General features: G+C 37.1%; 1 protein-coding gene across 1 annotated transcript in view; it reads right to left on the bottom strand.

The window, feature by feature from the left end:
- Positions 1-399: 399 nt before the first annotated feature.
- FRRS1 (ferric chelate reductase 1) overlaps positions 400-23,497 on the bottom strand; it is a 44,207-nt gene continuing 21,109 nt past the window's right edge. The window contains 11 exon segments of the mRNA XM_049111635.1: positions 400-1,259; positions 1,341-1,402; positions 2,567-2,695; positions 2,698-2,709; positions 3,378-3,436; positions 3,685-3,782; positions 6,178-6,264; positions 8,395-8,507; positions 10,484-10,597; positions 16,793-16,940; positions 18,276-18,374. Coding sequence (XP_048967592.1) covers positions 1,167-1,259; positions 1,341-1,402; positions 2,567-2,695; positions 2,698-2,709; positions 3,378-3,436; positions 3,685-3,782; positions 6,178-6,264; positions 8,395-8,507; positions 10,484-10,597; positions 16,793-16,940; positions 18,276-18,374 — 1,014 coding nt within the window. The 3' untranslated portion in view covers positions 400-1,166.

The raw sequence follows: 23,497 nt of genomic DNA, 5'->3' as shown, positions 1-23,497 counted from the left end.
CAGAAAACAAACGGAAATATAACCTGAAAAATAATAATAGTCCCTAATTTCAATTTATAACTCACAACCCCAAGCCCTTCCCCCTCCTAAAAAAAATGCAGAAATTTTTCAAATCAAGATTAAGAGTTGGTGAAATTAAGGGAAAGGCCCCTCCATGGTATTATGTAAGCGCTAAAAATGAGGGACAGGAACAAATCTGTACTTGGTATTATGGCGCCACCCACTGGCTAGAAGGCCTCACCGCAGATATGAAACCCAGACATTACAAAAAAAGAGATTCTTGGAGGAGGAAGTTGAAAACAGTACTAATATTCTAATTCATTACAGCATCAGGAACTTCTACCAAAAAAGAACCATCCATATTACTTATTACCACAAAGAAATAAAGTAACTGTCAAATATATTCGCAAGAGTAAATTTTATTACTTTCGAAATGCAAGGCTACAATCTCCAAAAGCAAGGACTTAAATGTTAGAGTCAAAACAATTAGCATATAAAATGTCATTTCAGCCCTGTCACTGAACATATAAACACAGTGTTAAGCAGAAGATGCACACTTGCATTTCATGAGTAAGAAAGAAATTGTAATATTCATAATACATTTCAATGTTAATACAATGGAGTAAGTCCCACTTCCACCTTTACCAGAGAAGTAACAAGACATAAAAAAAAAAAAAAAAAAAAAAAAGTCCCAAAAACTGAACTGAAAAACATAGTTTCTCAAGTCCTAAAAGAGACCATTCAGGTAAACCAGTATAAATGCTTTCTTTAAAACAGCACCTTTATAGTCTAAAATATATTTGATACATTAATACAATCTCCATTTCATCCAAATGACATCATTTCTGTCTTTCCAAATCATTCTTTTCTCAAATGCTAGCATTCTATATATCTCATCATAGAAAATATTTGAGAGTCATTTCTCTTGTACAGCCTTCCCTGGTAACACTCAGAATCACACATGAAGTCTTGACATCCTTTCTATAGTCCATAGGACCCTCTGAACGTTGATCTCTAAGACCACACCTCAGAATTCCTCTACAGATAAGACCTGGTCTTCCAATTCAGAATTCATGAATATGCTTCAGGCAGTCAGTATAGGCTTCAAGTATCTTTGGCTTAATGATAATTATCATGTGGTCTGCATAGCCAAGGTCTTTGCTTGCTCAGAGCCGGTTGATTGCAGATAAGAATATGATGAGAAAAGTCACATTCCCGCAGATATAAACTGCAAACACCACCTTTTTAAAAGCATGACCCTGGAAGGAAAATTGAGATGTGAAAGAACGAAACTACTATCATTGAAGTTTATGTCACTAAATAAGAAAAGGAGGACTTACTTCTGCTTCAGCTACAGTGCATGACTGAAGGATCTGAATTCTAGCATCATCCAATATTTCAACTGTCAAGAACAACAACATAAGTTTATAAGGCCCACGAATATGCCAGTAAACTAACTCTAAAAAAAAAAAAAAAAAAAGCCCTGATGTGTAGCCTTTGTTCATCTCCAGCTGTATATTCTTTTTCAAGCTACCAAATGTTGCAAACTTCCTAAACACGTAAGGCTCTCACAAACTGGGACAAGTTGGCTATAGATTTAAAATTTGTCAAGTGACTGAAAATATGCCTCTTCTCCTGGTCAATAAACACCACTAGAAAGTTTGGGTAAAATAAGTTCTTCCTATCTAGCTTGCCTGGTTAGCTAACTATGTATTATGTAGATAGCAACCTAAGTGCTAGTACACGGTAAGAAGTTCATCAAATAGGCAAAATCTGTCTGCAGTTTTGCCCTGTGTTGACTTTGGGCATCTCTTCTTCCTCCACTTCTGGATTCTCTCGGCTCCGTGCATTCAGGTTTCTCAGTGTGTACTGGCTCGAAGTCAGACCAGCATGCAAAATATAAAGTATTTATTAAAAAAAGACTTCTTGGACACCTGGGTGGCTCAGCGGTTAGGGTGCCTGCCTTCGGCTCAAGTCATGATCCCGGGATCCGGGATCGAGTCCCACATCAGACTCCCTGCCGAGAAGCCTACTTCTCCCTCTGCCTAGGTCTCTGCCTCTCTCTCTCAGTCTGCGTCTCTCATGAATAAATAAATAAATCTTAAAAAAAATGACTTCTTCCCTAAAACCTAAAATAGTCCCTTTTTTTAATTCACAAATTCTAATACTAATGAGTATAAAAAACAAGGGGCAAAATATTTCCATTAATGCTAACACTAACCAATCATCACAGACATTGATACTGAGCTACCAGGTAAGAGTCAACCACCAGGGGCAGCCCGGGTGGCTCAGCAGTTTAGCGCCGCCTTCAGCCCAAGGTGTGACCCTGGGGAACTGGGATGGAGTCCCATATTGGGCTCCCTGCATGGAGCCTGCTTCTCCCTCTGCCTGTGTCTTTGCCTCTGTGTGAGTGTGTGTTTCTCATGAATAAATAAATAAAATCTTAAAAAAAAAAAAAAAGAGTCAACCATCAGTTTGTAGAAACTAATTACATTCCTGGGGTTTGTATATCTGTGCCCATACTCCAAAAGTGATTCTACGTAACATGGCTTTTTGAGTAGGTTACCTTTTCGAGAAAGTCGGTAAGCATATATCTCCAAAAGAATCTCCGTCCCAACATGCCAGGCTACAAATCCAATCATTACATAGGTTTTCCATGGGCCAGGAAGATCCAGTCCTGGTAAATCCATTCCCAGAACATTGCTGCCACTACATTTATAAGAAAAATATATATTTAAATGTAGTCACCCCCAAGGGAGGTAATTATGTATGTACATGTGTGTGTATTATATCAAATAAAACATAGTAAAAGAGTTTATGAGATGAATTAGATTAATATTTAAGACTAAATAGTTAACTTAGTCTTTTTTTAATTATAAGACTAGAAACAGTAAATGGAAATTATAATTATGATCTACTAATTGTTTAATAAGAGACATTTAAAATATATTGATAACCATACTTGACTTTTGAAAATCACTTTCCCTTGAAGATACCATCCCCATGGAAATGACTTGCAGACACTGGGCTGGGATGCTCCCAGCCCATCTCACCCCAACTCACAAATGACCCTCAACTTGAGCATTTGGCCATTAGCACATCTTATTCAGTTGGCAAAGGCAAATGCTAAAAAAAAAGGAGTCTTAGAAGGAAAGTTTTAAAGCCATTTCAAAAACCTTAAACTTCAAACTGAAATAATGACTTAAATAATCACCTCTAGAAATTACTTTCTGGATCTCAATGTTTAAGGCTGATCTCTCCTCAACAACCAATTACTCCGATTACTAATACATCTAAAAATCATTTAAGCCAAATTACCACCTGCAATATAAACAACCAGCAATTATATATGAATAAGTGGCATCACAATTACTTACCTGCTATTATTCTAGCAGCTGTGCCCATACTCCAATGAGTCCAGTTAAAAATGTGCCTCCTACCAAATAAAGAACCAGTCAAAAGTGATAGAACTACAATTAATTCCCAAGAGGATAAAAAGCGTGCAATTTCCCTTATTGCCTAGGAATTAGATATCTGAAATACATTTTAAAACCCTTTAAAGTAAATATAATTTACCATTGAATTTTATAAGATACAAAGTGTTTTCACTTAGAAAGGAATTAGTTTGCCAAATAATGATATCCACATTAAGACCACTTATATATATATAAAAGCTGTAAGTACCTTGGGTCATGTAAAGGTGGCCTGAAGGCTGCCAAAAGAGGCTGAAGAACTGCTAAAATCATCACTATACAACCAAGGTATGGGTGATAACCTGCATACTGAACAAAGATACATCATTTTAATGGCCTCAATCTCACCCACCAATTTAAATCCTCAAATTAAAAATAATACACACAGATGATGTATTCTTTGTGTTTTTCTGTGGCTTTAAACATTTACTAATAACAACAGGCACCATTCACTGATCACCCTCTGTATACCAGATACATACTCTATATACAGTATTACTAATGCTGTCTATAATGCTTGACAGTTAACAATATCCCACTTTTAAAACAGAGAACTGGGGCTTAGAGATATCAAGTAGTGTATCCAGTGCCACACACAGTGTGTAAATGATTGTGGTGAAATTCATAGAGAGTGCTGCCTCTCCCCCATCAGGATGTTAGATGATCACCAACACCAGTACAGCCCACCTAGGGCCCGTTATTATCCTCATGTCAAGAGCAATCACCCCAATGTACAGTAATTTTGTTTAGACCTCTGTGTTTCCTTGAGCTGAAGGTTCTATATGATTCCTTGTAACTCAAATGCTTAACAGAGCCTTAGTCACTCACTAAATGTTGATTAAATGAATAACCCATACAGCCATTCATTAAAATCTTATCTCCTCTGTTCAGAATGGAGGTCGAACCTGAGAAAAAAACATCAACAAGGTATCTCAACACTTTTAGCTCCACTCCTCTCTTAGAGATGCTGCATGACTACTCAAAACAGCAGATAGTTGGGTTAGGCCACTTAGCACAATTATTCCACTTAAAAACTTAAGAAAGGGACTAAGGAGATGTTCTAACCCTTGACATGCTTAGATGGAGGACTATTTCAGTCTGTTGTCACTGACTGTCATGCTTCGTTAGGCTCTAAAATCTGTGATCTAGAACAAGGGTATAGTGGTTTCTAAGCCATGATAGGAAGCTTTGGTAAAGAGGAACAATAATCTGACAAAAGAATATTACAAAAACACTTTCAAGCCATGGACTCAGTTATACACAGATAAATTATAACCAGGACCACAGAGAGGGAAAGTGCTTCTATCTCATAAAACCACAATAACAACAGCAATGAAATTCTTATATGTGCTTAGAATGCACAGGAAACTAGCCTAAGCGCTTTCAGCTAATTAACTCTCAACTCACAGAGAGCCTATGATGTAGCTACTATACTCTCCCCTTTATACAATCCTATTCATAAACTGCAAAGACTGCAAACTACAAAGCTTACAAAACAAGCATTACCCTTAGGGCACCTGGGTGGCTCAGTAGGTTGACCATCTGCCATTGGCTCAGGTCACGATCCTGGGGTCCCTGGATTGAGCCCTGAGTCCTACACTGGGCTCCCCATTCAATGAGTGGGGAGTCTGCTTCTGCCCCTGCCCCTGTTCACATTGTCTCTATCTCTCTCTCTCAAATAAATATATAAAATCTTTATTTTTTTTAAGATTTTATTTATTTATTCATGAGAAACACACACACACACAGAGAGAGAGAGAGAGGCAAAGACACAGGCAGAGGGAGAAGCAGGCTCCATGCAGGGAGCCTTATGCAGGACTCGATCCTAAGACTCCAGGATCACGCCCTGGACCAAAGGTAGGTGCTAAACCACTGAGCCACCCAGAGATCCCCTAAATAAAAGCTTTAAAAAAAGAAATTACCCTTGTCCCAAATATCTGGATAAAATATAGTTCTGATGGATAGTTCCTATCAGAAAATCTTCATCAAAAAAAAAAAAAAGAAAGAAAACCATCATTTCCTTTATTAAAAAAAAAAAGGTTAACCAATCTAGAAACTACCTAAAAAGAGGCAAGAGGTTTCCTGGTGACTCAAGATTCATCAATCTTGCCTTTATATCAACAGCCTGAACTGAAATAATAAATTTTGATATCAAATTCTGACTGGCTATAAAACTGGAAAAATGCCATGGAAGCACAGGCTCTGACCCTAGGTACATTATTCTCAGTAAGTCTTATTCATTCATTCAATATTTACTGAGGACCTACTATGTACCAGAATCTGCTCTGGGTGCTTAAGATACACCAGTAAACATACCAGCAAATATCTTCACTCTGATGTTAGCTTAGAGGCAATTGTAATATTAGTCAGAGAAAACCACTTACAGTGTTCATGTTCCTTAGACATCACACTTTGAATTTTCACCACCCCATAGTGAGAAAACTCACCCAAGCTATGTGGAGTATCCATAACATTTAATGCAGCCTAAAAATATATTTCATTACCAAGTAATCTGCAATCACATCCTCGCTCTACCTCTGGCCCCCCAGCCATATGGAATAGTTGCCAGATGATTAAAAAAAGGAAGAAAGAGAGACACATGCAGAAATATCTTTTAACCTCTTCTCATTTGAGAAGGAAACAGCAATTTCCTCTGACATCAAAATCAATTTATATAAAAACATTCTGTTTAAGAGATACTTACCGAACTCCAGCCTCCTCTGTAAATAAAAGGCAGAACAAAAGCAATGCAGGTGAGGGCAGTCGTAGTGAGCATAAGCATCCGATGCACCTGTGAGGGTGAAATGACATGGTGAAAAGACAGTTAACAAGGTAAGAGAAAAAAAAAAAAACAGGTAAGAGAAAGGAGTTGGTGAGACTGTGGCGAGAAGATCCTGGGGTGGGATTCACTGGAGGCACACATTTGATGGGCATCTAATCACCATTTGCAGTAAGTTAAAAAAAAAAAAAGAAAAAAAAAAAACAACTTAATAAATGATTGAACTTTAATTATCTTTTTAAAGATTTTATTTACTTATTCATGAGAGATACAGAGAAAGACAAAGGCAGAGACACAGGCAGAGGGAGAAGCAGGCTCCTTGCAGGGAGCCTGATGTGGGACTCGATGTGAGACTCGATCCCAGGACTCCAGGATCACGCCCTGGGCCCAAGGTAGATACTAAACCACTGAGCCACCCAGAAATCCCAATGATTGAACTTTAAAGAAAACTCTAAGCTGCCATCCCCATCATTCAAAAGCATTTGCCAAGACTTCACCTGCACAGAGCAGCAGGTATGGCTATTTCACACACAGAGCACACCTACCTGCCAAAAGTCTTTCATTTCCTTCCTTTATGATGTTCCACGACCAAGCACAGTGCTGTACCAGATACAATGAGACAGCAAGGAAACAGAAAATACTGTTTCCTGAGGAGCTTAGGATACAAGTGAGTAGATGAGAGAAACATATGAAATGTCAACTCATTGTCTAAATCATGAGAGTGGAATGGCACTGTGATTTGGTTATACCAGGATAAACAGTACAAAGAAAAACTATCTCAGGGAAGGAGGACATATAATCATTCTATATATTACACTACATATAGCAACATCAGAGTTTTAAAGGCAGTAGAGAATTTGGGGCGCCTCGGTGGTGCAGTCGGTTAAGCATCTGCCTTCAGCTCATGGTCCTGGAATCCAGCCCTGCATCAGGCTGGGCTCCCTGCTCAGCAAGGAGCCTGCTTCTCCCTCTCCTTCTCCCTCTCCCTCTGCCAGCTGCTCTGCCTGCTTGGACTCTCTCTCTCCCTCTCTCTCTCTGTCAAATAATTAATAAATAAATAAAATCTTTAATAAAGAAAGAAATGCAATAGAGAATTTGAATTGGTAAAATGTAGATGCAAAGAATTTTCCAATTGGGAATATCCACACAAGCAGATGAGAGAGAGATAGAGACAGAGAACAAGAGAAAGAAAAAGTGAGAGAAGAGAAAAAGAGAGAAACCAAAGGCAAAGACAGAGATGAGCAAGGCACATAGCAGTAGTGAGAACAAATAAAATACATTGACCCTGCGAGAACCAATATTGAAAACCAGGTCAGATGAAGTAAGTCTTAAAGGCTACAAACTTATATAAAGTCTCAAGAATACCCTTATAAAGTTAAAAGTGTTTCAGTAAATGGTATTTTTTCAAAAGCAGACATGTACATTCTATTTCAACACATACTCATTGATCTTCCACTATATGTGCAACTGTCTACACCCCATGACATGTAAAAGACAAGGTTTGTTTTGCTTTGTTTTGAGGGGTGCTGATTGACTCTTGTCTTCCTATCAAGAGACTGTCTCCTCATCCCATGCAAAGGGACAGCATGAAAAGAAACACTTCTAGCTCCTCTTCCCACCCACAGAGGAGATAGATGATCTTGATCATCTACCCAGAGATAGTCCAACATTCATTGGCATCAACCAGAGGACAGACCCTTGTTTGGAAATGCATGCATTAACCCTCATTATTTCTTTCTTCTGCTCTCCATCCTCCTTGACCTATCTGCACTCAGTGAGTGCAGTGAATGAATCCTCTTCCAGGCTCTACCCTTAGCCTGTGGACATGTAAGTCAGGATATTTTGGGTCCCAAAATCTATGTTACAAAGGGGTGCACATGGCTCTGAGACATTCTCCAATCCAGCCTGAGCCTCATAAAGCTGTCTCTATTTTGACCACCATCAAGTATCCTATGTCTCTTCTCAAACAGTTAGGAAACCAAAGGGTAAAATGAAGAAATTATAAGGATTCCACAACTACAACTATAACCACCAAAAAAAAAAAAAAAAAAAGAAGGAAAAGAAAGCCACATATTACCTATGTTTTCATCTTGCAGCATTCAAATAATATGGAAGTTTCATTAAACTTTTTCTACCACCTACCTGAAACCAAGCTGCTTGACCAAGGAAGGCCTTTGACCAAACAGATTTGAAGAACCGAGCAATGAGCACACCTATGCTCACGGTAGTCATCCAGGCCACAAACATTAAGGCACCTGCAGGTGAGAAAATAGAATGACTGACATCACAAACCAAGCTGTTTCATATATGGCCAAGCCAAATACTCAGAACATAGAAAACAAATAATGAAATACACTGAATGAATGTAAGCATAACCTAAAAGCACCCCATATATCATAGCTTATACCCACCACCAGTACTACTTCTAAAAGTTAACACTTCTGTCCCTCCTATCATGTGCCAGGAGCTGTCTCTAAGTGCTTGACATGTATTACTCTAATTGGTCTTTATAACAATCCCATTCAGGGGATCCCTGGGTGGCGCAGCGGTTTAGCGCCTGCCTTTGGCCCAGGGCGCGATCCTGGAGAGCCGGGATCGAATCCCACATCAGGCTCCCGGTGCATGGAGCCTGCTTCTCCCTCTGCCTGTGTCTCTGCCTCTCTCTCTGTGTGTGTGACTATCATAAATAAATTTAAAAAAAACATCCCATTCAGTAGTTACAATTATTATTCTAGTTTTTCCTGATGGAGAAACTAAGGAAGAGAGAAGTTAAATAACTTGCCTATATCTACAAAGTTGGGTTTCAAACCCAGTCTGGCTTCAGCAATGGTGCTCTTAACCATGACACTAATACATCCCTTCTGCAGTTATGTGAGCATCTTTTCTCTTCCCATTCCAAAAACAATAAAAACAAATAGGCACATTTACATGCGAAATCCAATTACTGTCATGCTGGAGCTACTAGTAGAAGCAAATTACCAATAATAAAGTTATTTTCAAGCTTAACTATGATGACATTTATTGAAACACTACTGGAAGGAATAACTCTAGAGAATATAAAGGAAATATACCAAGTAAGGAAAGATCTCCCCCATACTAGTATACACTGAGCTATTCCCCTACTTTTATTTTTTTTTTAAGATTTTATTTATTTATTCACGAGAGACACACAGAGAGAGAAAGACAGAGACACAGGCAGAGGGAGAAGCAGGCTCCATGCAGGGAGCCCGATGCAGGACTCAACCCCCGGGACTCCAGGACATGGCCTGGGCCAAAGGCAGGTGCTAAACCACTGAGCCACCCAGGGATCCATATTCTCCTACTGTTAAATCCCATCTTTTCAACAATAAACTGGGGTACTTTTCAAATGGAATCAACTTTCATCTGTAGAACCAGAGCATGTTAGAGCCTTGTTTTTAGGCTATGGCTCAATATGGTTAATTTCATCACTTTAATCATTTAATCATTTCATGATTTAACGTCATCATATATTTAGCACTGAGTAATTTGTATACCCTCAAATACTTATATCCATTCTTCAACGAAACTCTATCTTTGAAACCAAACTACCGTTAAACAATCAAAATCACAAAGCACTCTTCTATTACAAGCTTTTATTTTAATAAATGTCCTAATTAAGATCTCACAAAAATTAAATTGATTAACTCTGGGTTAATCACCTCTGGCTATAGTTAGAAATAACTGGGGCACTCTTTAAAAAAATAATTTTAAAAAATTTTTTAAAAAATAGGGCAGCCCCAGTGGCGCAGCGGTTTAGTGCCGCCTGCAGCCCGGGGTATGATCCTGGAGACCCGGGATCGAGTCCCACATTGGGCTCCCGGTACATGGAGTCTGCTTCTCCCTCTGCCTGTGTCTCTGTCTCTCTCTCTCCCTCTCTCTCTCCCTCGCTCTGTGTCTCTCATGAATAAATAAAAAATAAAATCTTAAAAAAAATAAAATAAATAAAAACTACAGATGTCTTAAAAACTCCATTAGTGATTTTAATGTATAGCCAGGGTTAAAACCACTGAATTATCCCTACTTTCCATCTTTAACACAAACTAGCAAACATTAAGATAGATACTGCTACCTGCAAATGTTAATATTTAAACATAGAAGATTTATGAACATTTGCTAAATTATGCCCACCACCATTCCTAATCCAACCAGCATTGAGTCATCAGGTAAATTTATTCCACTAAGTAATAATGAGATTACACATGTAACTTACCATGTGTCTTCAGAAGGAATAAAGAACGGGATCCTCCCACGTTCTTTGGATAGCCTGTCACATTATGTTTTTCATATGTAATCAAAGGTTGCCGCGAATGCTTATAAATTCGACCTGAAATTTTAAAAAATGAAAATGAAGAATTACTTCCTCAATAATTTTTAAGGTAATAAAAAATAAATATCATCAGAGATATCATTCATATGCAAAAGCCACATAAATGTATATTCAAGTATAAACAGTCTTCTTGAAAAAAGTTAAAGAAATAATTTAGCCAATCAAGAGATGAATCAAAATGAGGACAAAGAATGGACAAGTTACAGTGAAAGAGCTGAAGTATGCAAGAGACCAAACACTGAAGTCAAACTGATCACTGATAATATCAAAAATCACTGAAAATGTCAAATATAATTCTTCAAAGATACTACATACTTTTAAAAATCTGGAATCCTATTGTACCTGGACAAAATGGGTGGGTAGAAAACAACAAAAACATTTTGATGCTACATTATTTGGCATATGGTCAATTTGGACTGGCTTTGACTAACAAATCAAAATCCCAAGTAACAGTGACATAAACAAATTGAGGATGTGTTATTATTTATTATGTATAGATTAAGTCTGTGAATGTGTAGAATTATTTTAGTATGTGAGTATGTATGCGTGGTTGTACACTCTGGGAATCTATCCTACAGAAACACTCCCCTTTTAACCAAAGATAAATGCACAAAAATATCTACAAAAAGTTGTGGACTTTTTATGCTGGACGAAAAAAAAATATGTATATATATAGTAAGCAAGCTAAATGTCCATCATTAGGAGAAAAAATCATGGAACACACATTATTTTTAGAATACAACACAAGGGTCAAGAAGAATAAAAAGAATTAAGAAATTTGACATAACAGATATAAAGGAATCTTTACTCCAATGAAATAAGTACTACACCACAGACTACATCTCAATAATTTCCAAAAAAGAAATACATACAGGATACAGGTTACATTATCTATCCAAAATGCAACAAAACTAAAAATTAACAATAAAAAAACTAGGAAAAAATGATCCACCTAGATATTTATAAAACTACTCTTCTAAACATTCCTGATGTTAAATACGGAATCAAAATTTAAATTGCAAGTCTCAGGGATCCCTGGGTGGCTCAGTGGGTTGGTGCCTGCCTTCGGCCCAGGGTGTAATCCTGGAGTCCCAGGATCGAGTCCCACATCAGGCTTCCTGCATGGAGCCTGCTTCTCCCTCTGCCTGTGTCTCTGTCTCTCTGTGTCTGTCATGAATAAATAAAATCTTTAAAAAAAAATTAAAAAATAAAGGTGGATTTTAACAAACTAGTAAGTCAAAAAATCAAGGCTATTATATAAAAGCCCAATGAAATCAACTAAGATTTGGCAAGTCAGACCACAAGATAAAAAGAAAGAACACAAAGAATATTAGAAACAAAAAAGGGTGACACAGTTGCTGATATAGAAGATACTGTTTAAAATTTTATGAAAATGCTACATACAATTTTAAGGAAGCCAATAACTTTCCTGATGGATGAACAGAAAACTAGCTGATGGCAAAGCACGAGCCTGGGGTAGCACACGGACAAGTCCTTGAAAAAGGCAAAGGGACCTTCCTCTACAGACTCAACTGCCTCAATGTTAATACTTTGCTAAAAGCAAAAGGCAATCTTAGCCTGACGCCCAGGATCCTGTAAGTCTACCTAAACATGTAAAGATTCCTTTAGAAATGTCCTCTAACTCTAAACCCCCAAGATACATGTTGGCAATCATCCCCCAAGAACATGGCCCACCAATATACATCTGAAGGGTCTCATGACTCAGGTTTTATTAGACAGTAATAAGTGACCTTTTCCTAACAATAGCTAGCCCCCTCAAGATCCTGGATACCTTGCTTCCAAAATTCCTTAGAGTACACTATCCTCAAACCCGCCCCCCCAACTCCCAGATATAATCAACCACCCCTCACAGGCCTGGGGCAGCAGCTCTTTCTGCCCACCAGTCGTGTCCCCATGTTTTAATTAAAACCATCATTTTACACCATATTAAAGATGTTTCAAGAATTCTTTCTTGCTCGTGGACTCCTGACCTCACCCCACCAAACCTCACCTATATCCCAAAACTTCATCATTTCCTATCCACCAACAAACTTAGAAAATGTAAGAAAAATAATCCCATTCACAAGAGTTTGTGTTAGAAATCTACAAAATATATAGAAACAAAGTAACAAAAAATATATGAGCCTATATGAAGACATGAAGAAAACCACCAGATTTTAACCAGCGGAATATCCAACATATTCCTGAATAAAAAGACTCACTATTGCAAAGATGTCAATTATTCCCCAAATTAATCTAACATTTAATTACAATTCCAATCACAGCTCCAGTAGGATTTTTAATGGAATCTGACAGTCATTTCTAAAGTTTATCTGGAAGAACAGATACACAACTAAGAGGCAAGAATTTCTAAAAAAGGAAACCAAGAGGGGAATCATGCTCTATCAAAATTCATAATTTATTATAAAGCTACAGTAATTCAACTGGTACAGTAGTAGATTAATGAAAGAATAAACTAGAAATAGTTTGATTTACTGATAGAGGTTTGGTATACAATAATGAGGCTTTTAAAGCAGCAGAGATAAAATGAACTATTCAAAAAATGGTGTTAGAACAACTGTTAGTCATTTCAGAAATACTATTATATCATGACTTGTTTATAACAGAGAAGATCAGAGCGAAAGCAGCAAACAAGAAAAGTTTTATGTAATAGATACCTAGAGAAGAGAGTCGAGAAGAAAGAGACAGTAAGATCAGAAATTATACTGAATTAGCAGAGTGGTGGTGACAAAAACCAGACCACATTCCCAATGCCTGAGAGGTAAATTGGAAGAAAGTGTTTTTAAATTCTGATTCACTGCAGACCCATGAGCTAAGCAAGAACTTAACCTTCATTAAAGCAGAAGTCCATTATAATTTTGGAATTTCTTTGTATGGCTCCATTATAATCCTGGATTTCTGCTCCAAGGCAGGTTGAGTTCATGTTTGGTACAAGGCTCTACAGTATTACATGACGTGTATTATGCCTAAATTGTTAAAATATCCAGTCGTGATAAACAGGGTTTCCAATTCGTTAATTATTTAAATTGGTAGATTTCCTAATTGTGAATTACTTATTCACTCAAGTGAGTTCTATCATTTCACATGACTGCTTATCTCATGATAGGACAATGCCAGCATTCTGGGGGAAAAACAGCATTAGAAAAAGGTTTTAAATGGATTTTACTGAAATTGGGTACATTTTACATTTTTTATATAGGTTATAGAGATTTTATGATTGCTTTGAAAAATAGTTTCAACCTCACAAAGTTTCACTGCTTTTAAGCGGAGTGCAATTTATAAATGGTCCACATACATATAACTAGATAACAGAAGATACAATGATTTATGTGGCAATTGTACTTTGTTCCCCAATACAAGGGTACTGGAAAGTTTATTCCCTGAAGCAGTAATGTCTAGGTTTGGGTGGTTTCTTTCTTTTTTTTTTTTTTTTTTTTAGGTTTTGTTTTGCTTTTCTGCTTCACACTCCATCAGTTAAAAAAAAAAAAAGAGTCTGTGCTCCAGATATATGTATAATTTAGTTAACGAACATATTAATATACTATTGTTTTAATGCATTATGACCACTGTAAAATATATTAAAGTAGAAAAATTTTGAGATGAGATCAAATAAATCTAAATAGAAGGTTCTAGTGTTATTAGACTCTTATAATGTATACACCTTATTTGGGAGAACCTTGTCCAAGAGTAGCAAGTTATTAAACCACAGTATACAAAACAATCACCTGGATGCTTGTTAAAAATGCAAATTCCAAGCATCAATGAGAGATTCAGTGGGTCTAAGATGGAGTTCAGGAATCTACATTTTTAGTAGTCACTCCAAGTGGATCTGAAGTAGGTTGTTTGAGGCCACACCTTGAGAAGCACCACAAAACACAAGATGGAGATTCTTTCCACCATACCATAAGCATGGCAACACCAGCAGAAGGAGATACAGCAATGCTCTACTCTGCACCTACATTATCCATGAACTAGATTTTTCTGGGGGAATACCTGGAACTATCACTTAAAATATTGTTTCTATCAGAAAATACATTCCAATTTCTACAGTGCTGACCCAAGAAGAAATATTGGCATTGTCATACACCCGCCACACAGACACACAACTTATTATATAATAGAATTTATCCACTTAAATGAAATTGCTTTTCTTTTAAAGTATAATTTTTTTAAGTATCAAGTTTTTTTAAGATTTTATTCACTTATACAAGAGAGAGAAAGAGCATGAGCAGGGAGGAGGGGCAGAAGGAGAGGGAGAAACAGACAGCCACTGAGCAGGGAGCCCAACGTAGGGCTCGATCTCAAGGCCCTGAGATCATGAACTGAGCTGAAGGCAGATGCTTAACCAACTGAGCCACCCAGGCGCCCCTAAATATCAAGTTTTTTAAAGTATAAATGCAGACTGTTAAATCCCCTAGCAATTTAAGACGTCCATTTGCATCAATAATCATGTATGGAGCACCTGTACCGGCACCAAAGGAAAGTTTGGTATGATGGAAAGGGCACGGCTTCTGTAAGTGGAACAGCCTGGGGTTTAATTTCTGACTCTGCTACTAGTTTGATTTGGAACAAGTTATTTAGCCTTTCTAAGTTCCAGTTTCCTTCTCTTAAATAGGCAATATAATGTTTATTTAAAAAGCCTCTGTGAGAAATGAGATATATGTAATGCACAATAAGAGAGAGCTACAATAACAACAAACACAATGACCTATACTTGAGTGGCATCCATTTAAAAACACAAATATTTGACCCTTTTTCTCATTAAAAATTCAGTTCCTACATTTTCCATATTAACTACTTCGGTTCTGAAGTCAAAGAGTTTGGGTTCAAATTCCAGCTCTACCACTGACTTATCTGGGCAAATTACTTAACGTAAACCTCAGTTTCCTCTCAGATAAAACAGGGATAGTAAGAGTATATATCTAAAATAATTTTTATGAAGATAAAAATGAATGATATAACTATAGTGCTTAGCCAGTGACTGGCACTCATTAAGCCCAGAGTAGTTTTTCTTCATTATTATCATATAACCAAGAAATGATTTTTAGGCTATATTTGCTATTGCTGGTGCAAACAAGAATGCATGCTTTGACTAAGATAGCTACACATATCATCTACAACTAAATCTACAAATATTCCCAATTTTCTCATAACACTGAGTAGATACTTTATCCTGCTTCAAAACCATCGTCTTCCTTTTACCTATAATATAAAATCTAAATCACACACAGAATATGCAAAATCTTTTCACAATTTTACCTGCACATTTCTACTCTTCCTCTTCCTTCACCTCACCCCCTAACCTTCATTCCATATGCCCAGCTTCTCACCATTTTCAAAAGAAGCTATATTCTCAAAGTTTGGGGGTGGTATTATCTCCCAAGAGAAGAGTTACTAAATAATACCTTGGCATTTCCTGTAGTTCTTCAAAACATCATCAGCCAAGACCTTAAACAAAATCTTATAATCCTTATTAATATATGTGTTGCAGTTCCCACCAGGACAGCCTTCTTAATGATAAATTAAATATTCAATCTTAAAAAACTACTGTAGGCTGCACCTGGCATCAGATTCACTTAGAGAGATGTGGGACAGCAGACACAGCAAACCTGCAGAACATTTAGAGGCATTTTCCTTCAATGGGAGATCCTGTAGCTCCTTATTCAGCTGTCCAGGAGCTACTCTCTCTACACTTCCTCCACCTCCCTGGACAAAGCTCAAGCTCAAGGAGATGAGATTCACAGTGGACAGGTTATTCTGCAAAGGCCAATATCTCTTGCAACAGCCCTATAGTCACTGCTATAGGATCCCTGCCAGGGATCTGCCAATGTCACAACACTTAGAGAAGCCCAAAGATATGGCTCCTTACTTGGTATTTATAGTTCTTCCTGGTCCAAGTGCAGTTTGCCAGCCAGAAGGCATTTTTATCATAAGCATGTCACCTTATAACACAGTTGACACTACTTTTATCTGGTTCCCCGGGGAAACAAAATGAGAAGGTCAACCAAAGTCAAATTGTCAGGCAAAAATGGAAAAAGGTTTTGATAACTCTTCATTCACAAGTGTGTGTCTTTAAAAATGAGCAATTATAGTAGTCTCTCCTGGAAAGGTGGAAAAGGGAAGAAGAGAGAAGAAAAACTTTGAAAAGATAGTTTTCATCAATATACGTACCATTGTCAGCTGCACCATCTGCTAGAAATATGTAGTAGCTTGTGTTTAGATCAAATCTATTTTTAACCCCGGGAAGGGTAATGTTTCTTCTGAAAGAACACTGTATAACACCATCCGCCAGCCTCCAAGCCATATCCTCAAGAGCACCCTACAAACATACACAATGGGTCTTCTTAGCACTTTCCACAGATTTGCTAAAAATAAAATATGACCAAAATCCTGACCTGCTCGATTTCCTTTCCCTAAGATCTTTTGTGCATGTTTTGTCTGCTATATCATTGTTTTTCCACTTCCTCTCTGAAGACTATAAGAAATATTTTCTCCTAGTTTTTTTGTCTTTATCCCACTTGGCAAAAATACTATTTTTACTGTGAGTCAGAACCCCACAAATCCTCTACCCAAGTTAGAAACTTTGGCAAATGTACTAACCCCATCTGGCTACTAACACACAATCAAAAACACTGAAGAAACAATTAGGAAGTAATACCCTAGTGACCAAAAGGCAACATGCAACAAGGGAGAAGTTCCAAACCCATGGGAAAGCTCTGCAGAGGACATAAAGTCATTAGGCGATGGCTACTGCTCTGTCAGAGCTCACCTGCTTGTCAACTGCCATATGAAAAAAGATACTTCTCTACCAGAAATAGGCCATCTCTGGCACAGATGCCAAGAAGAGGCATTAAAGACACCTGTCCAAGGCACTGAACCATTCTCTATTATACATGCTCCTCTTTCTCACTAGGCGAGAAACTCTGTGTCATTTAACTAAGCCTCTTCTTAAAAAATCTGTCTGTACACTTTTGAAAAGGAGCTGATTGCTCTGGCCATCTTAACCATTTTTTTCTAAGATGCAAAAAAAAAAAAAAAAAAGGATTTAGGTGACCCTGGCAAGAATTCATCTTTTCCTACAAGAGAAACTTGTCTTGTGCTTTCCAAAGTGTAGAAAAGGGGAGATGGTAGTCAAAGGGTACAAAGAGGCAGTTATATAGGATGAGTAAGTCTAGAGATCTAACGTACAGCATGATGACTGCATTTAATAATAGCAAATTGTATCCTGGAAATTTGCTAAGAGAGTAAATTTCAGGTGCTCTCACCGCAAAAGAAAGGTAAGTATGTGAGGATGCAACTGTAAGTAATCATTTCACTATGTATATGTATATCAAAACATCATGGTGTATACCTTAAATACACACAATTTTGTTATATGATAATAAAATATATTTAATATATAGTGTTAAATAGAATATATTAATATGTTAAACATATAAATATAATAATATAATTTATATTTTTATATATTATTTTTAAAATAAAATAGAGCACAGAAAAGTTTCTTCCAGATTATTGTAAGAAAGGAACCCTGCTGTGGCCCTGCTGCTAACTGAGGATGGGGAGCTACCTTGCAGCACGGTTATACCACTGTCGGCCACAGAGTCAAAAGGTAGACAAGCCAGGCAGAGCTTCCCAGAATTTTCACACCTACCCTAGAGTCCATCACAGGGTGACTTCGCCCCGTCAAGTGAGAAGGTTGTATGTGCACGGTCTGATCTTCACGAATACACAAATAAGCATCATCATCACCCTGAAAACATTTACAAATGAGAAAAATTCAAAGGAATTTCAACATTTTATTTTTAAACGCCTCCCTAAAGAAATCAAGTAGTATTTGATGCTTTTATTTATTTATTTTTTAAATTTATTTATGATAGTCACAGAGAGAGAGAGAGAGAGAGAGGCAGAGACACAGGCAGAGGGAGAAGCAGGCTCCATGCCGGGAGCCGATGCGGGACTCGATCCCGGGACTCCAGGATCGCGCCCTGGGCCAAAGGCAGGCACGGAACCGCTGAGCCACCCAGGGATCCCCTATTTGATGCTTTTAAAACATAATTTACTGATTCAGTCCTAAATGGTCCTATGTATTTCAGAGAATTGGCTGTCCAATTCACCAGTTTTAAATAATTCTGCTATAATGAAGAAACAAACAAAAAGCAGAAACAGACCCATAAGTACAGAGAACAAATTTGATGGCTGCCAGAGAAGAGGAGGTAGGGGAATGGGCAAAATAGGCAAGAGGCAGTGGGAGATACAGGCTTCTAGCTATGGAATGAATAAGTAATGGGAACAAATGTTAGAACACAGGAAATATAGTCAATGGTATTATAACACTGTTTTAACAGTAGCTACACCTGTGAGGAGCACAGTATGGTGTTTAAAATGGTCTAATCACAATGTTGTACACCTGAAACTAATGTAACATTGTGTGTCAACTATACATTATTCAATATAAATATATACATACATACATAATTTTGTTATAATACAAAAGCAACACAATTTCAATGTAAAAATAGATTAAAATAACACGTTTATATGCCCATAACTCAAACACCACTGTTAATGCTTTCATGTATATTCATACAAATCTATTTGTATTTATACCTATTTTTTCATCCCAAATAGGAAAATACACAGTTCCATTACCTTTTTTCACCAAACTTATTGTGAACATTGTCTGTAAATAAATATCTGTGTCTTAAAATTTTTCATAACTATAAATGCACTGCACTATATTGGGTTGGGGGGGTAACTTTTAAGATAAGGACACCAATCAAATACTGCTAATATTGTACACACTCAATAGATTTACTATTACATATTAAGACCAACATGTCTAAACTTAAGGAGGTAGTTTTTTGTCAGTCTAATTTTTATCTACCTTTTAATCTCCAATATTCCTTAGCTCTGAAAGTTAGAGCTTACTTAAAATGACTATCAGAAGACAGACTCAAGAGCAGCCTGGGTGGCTCAGCGGTTTAGCGCCACCTTCAATCCAAGGCGTGACCCTGGAGACCCGAGATCGAGTCCCACGTCAGGCTACCTGCATGAAGCCTGCTTCTCCCTCGGCCTGTGTCTATGTGTGTGTGTGTGTCTCATGAATAAATAAATAAAATCTTTTTAAAAAAAGAAGAAAAAGAAGATAGACTCAATCTTCAAACTACATTTAAATAATGGTACAAAGAAATAAATCTGCATTTTAAATTACTGTACATAGTTTTCGTTCTTTCACCTATTCTAAACCATTCTCTATAAACTATCTAATAAGGTCTTTCATATGTTGTAGTCACTCAACTCCTTAAACAAAGCCAAGACTGACAAGTTATAATAAATTTTGCCACTAATCCCAATGATATTCTAACATTTTAAATTTATTTTTAGAAGTTCCACTTTTGAGAACTCCCAAGTACATAACTCTAGCAAACCAATTATCCAGTTACTTCTATTCAAATCAGAATTAGCCCACCTCAAAAAATTTGAAGTCATCATGATTTAAACCAGGAATCAACAAACTATGACACACAGATCAAATTCAGTCTAATGCCTATTTTTGTACAGCCCACAGGCTAAGAAAGATGTTTACATATCTAAATCATTTTTTTTAATTTATTGAAAGAGAAGAGCATGAGCAGAGGCAGAGGAAGAGGAAGAAGCAGACTCCCCACTGAGCAAGGAGCACAATTCGGGGCTCAATCCAGAACCCTGAGATCATGACCTGAGCTGAAGGCAGACACTTAACTGACTGAGCTACAAATTATCTTTTTAATTAAAAGAAGAATATGTCATCATGAGTAAAAATACGTGAAATCCAAATTTCAGTGTCCACAAATAAAGTTTTATTGCAACACAGCCATACCTATTAATTTATGGATTGTCTCCTGCTGTTTTAGTACTACCACAACAGAGATGAGTATTTAGAACAAAGACCATGTGCTCACAAATTCTAAAGTAGTTACTATCTGGATGTTTACAGAAAAAGTTCACTGATCTCTAATTTAAACAAACACCATGTGTTTTCTAGACTATCATCTATGAGGTATATACATTTTTTTAATTCAAAACAAATTTTAATATAACAAAACAGTTGATTCTGAGGCAAAATGATGACAAGTCAACTGCCATGCTAACTCATTGCAGACAGATGTCTCAAATATTGGAGAAAATGATGGGGGTGGAAAAGAAGTAACTCTCAGTTCTCATAACTCTATAGTGAAAAGTATGAGAAGGTGCTATTACAACCTTGGGTGCCAAGCAATTCTAGAAACCCCAAGTTTGGAGCATGGAAACACACATGTAAGAAGTTCCACCAAATTTCTGAATTGGACAGATCCTCTTTCTCCCATCTGTTCTTGAATCAAGCACTTAGAATGTACTCTGTATAGAAAATATTGTATGGATACTGTGGAAAAAATAAAGATGGCTAGATCGTTCTTAGAATCACAGACTAGGGACGCCTGGGTGGCTCAGCGATTGAGCGCCTGCCTTCAGCCCAGGGCTATGGTCCTGGAGTCCCCGGATCAAGTCCCACAGAGGCCTCCAAAGCATGGAGTCTGCTTCTCTCTCTGCCTATGCCTCTGCCTTTCTCTGTGTCTCTCACTGAATGAATAAATAAAATCTTAAAAAGAAAAAAAAAAAGCAACAACCAAAGACTATGTTTTAAAGGAAGAGACAGTTATAATAGTACATGAATTATGATAAAATAGGTTTAGACAAAGCACCATGGAAGCACAACTTATGAAGAGCCAAAAGGTTGAAAAAACTTATAAGAAAAGATAGGGGTGCCTGAATGGCTCCGTTGGTTAAGCATCTGCCTTCAGCTCAGGTCATGATTCCAGGTTCTGGGATGGAGCCCCACATCAGGCTTCCTGCTCAGCAGGGAGTCTGGTTCTTCCTCTGTCTCACCCTGCTTGTGCTCACGCACTCTCTCTCAAATAAATAAATAAAATCTTAAAAAAAAAAAGATAATAATTAACTAAGCCTTAGAAAATAAAAAATATTTATACATAGATAAGGTAGGGCTGAGAGTCAGGGAAAAATTTCCCAAAAGGAGAAAATTCCATGACCAAACACATAGAAATATTAAAAAAAAAAAAATGAAAATTTTAGGAAATAGGTCATTGTGTGAGCTATAACATATACAAAGTAAGGCTGAAATTACAACAAGGGCTTTGAAGAGTTTTGAAAGCCAGGCTAATGAAAAAACATTTTTTTCTGGAACTACTAAGTTTACCAAAGGTTTTGGGGATAAAACTGAGATGATCTCAGTGGTAGCTTGGGAAGAAAAAAAACAGTCAATGACTGTTGAAAGAAGAAATGAACAGGAGAAATCATGGGGCCAGGAGGACTAGTAAGGGGTCACTGTGGCAGTCTGGAAATGATAATAAAGGTGTAAGCCAAGCCAGAGATAGTGACAATGCAAATAAAGAGAATGTAGAAGTATGTCAAAGACAGAATCAAAAGTATCTGGAAGACTGGCAGCAGCAAACACATTAGCACTCAAATCTTGACTTCTAAACACTATTCCTATTAAAAGGAAACAGAATTCCTTTGAAAAGTGATGAAATGTAAATAGTGTAAAATGAGTGGGCATCTTGTTACACCAGAAAGCAAGGACACGCCAAAAAACTAATGGAGATACATCAGAAGGGCACACACACACACACACATACACACAAAGGCGTGAAGAGGCCATATTTGGGTCAATGTGAGCATCTAAAAGAAGAATGATGAGGCGCCTGGGTGGCTCAGATGGTTGAGCGTCTGCCTTGGGCTCAGGTTGTGATCTCAGGGTCCTGGGATGGAGCCCTATGTCAGGCTACTTGCTCAGTAGAGAGTCTGCTTCTCCCTCTCCCTCTGTTCTCTCTCTTCTCTCTGCTATTCTTGCTCTCACTCTCTCTCAAATAAATAAATAAATATTTTTTTTTAAAAAGATGAATGATAATGATAAACAATAACACAATAGACAAAAGGAATTAATTAGTCCATAGTATTTCACCAAAACGAAAAGGGAAGTGCAGAGGAAAGAAAGCTCTTCTTTTTAGAAGAACACCAGCTAATAAATAAACTAGAAAAATGATTAGATTAGAAAAATCACCACTTTGCAACCATAAATGTAACAACTCTTTCAGGAAAGGGACATAAATAGATGCTAAAATCATTTGGTAAAATGCTATTGAGGAACAGAATATTCATACACGCTCAAAGTATCACCCCAACAGATTGCTTATTAATTAAAAAGAGAAAACATGCCTTCACAATGGAAAAATCTGACAGATACCAGTGATCAAACATAAAACCACATCAATAATGGAATAATCTGATATTATGCTTCTCTTGATATGATGCCCTGAGATAGAAACAAACCCCTTAGGTAGTATTTGTGCCAAAAATCTTAACTTGAATCTACTGTATAAATTGTGAGACATTCTACAGAATTGGACTAAAAAAAAAAAAAAAATCTAAAAAATAGGGTGAATAATCAAAGAGATAACAAATGTATTGAGGGATAAGTGATTGGATCTTGGGTCAAAATTTTTTTTGAAAAACAGCTAAAAGGGACTTTATGGGGACAACTGAGGTATTTGGAATATAGACTATATTGCATAAAATTATTAATCATTATTAAGTTTTCTCTATGTGGTCAAGATATCATGGTAATTATAGCAGCATATATCCTTGCTCTGAGGAGATACTTGCTAAAAAAATTTTAGAGATAAAATGTCATGATACATGTACAACCTAGCTTTCAAATAGTTTTGGGGAAAAATGTGTCTTTTATATATACTCCATAAACACACACACATACATGGTGGAAGGAGAGGGAGAAAATGTGGCAAGTATAAAGAACTTATTGGTGTTGGTTGCACTATT

This window comes from Canis lupus, chromosome 6 (genome assembly GCF_003254725.2).
Source record: "Canis lupus dingo isolate Sandy chromosome 6, ASM325472v2, whole genome shotgun sequence".
NCBI classification, from domain to species: domain Eukaryota; kingdom Metazoa; phylum Chordata; class Mammalia; order Carnivora; family Canidae; genus Canis; species Canis lupus.
The sequence above is the reverse complement of the archived record's forward strand: the minus strand, read 5'-3'. Positions and strand labels throughout refer to the sequence as shown.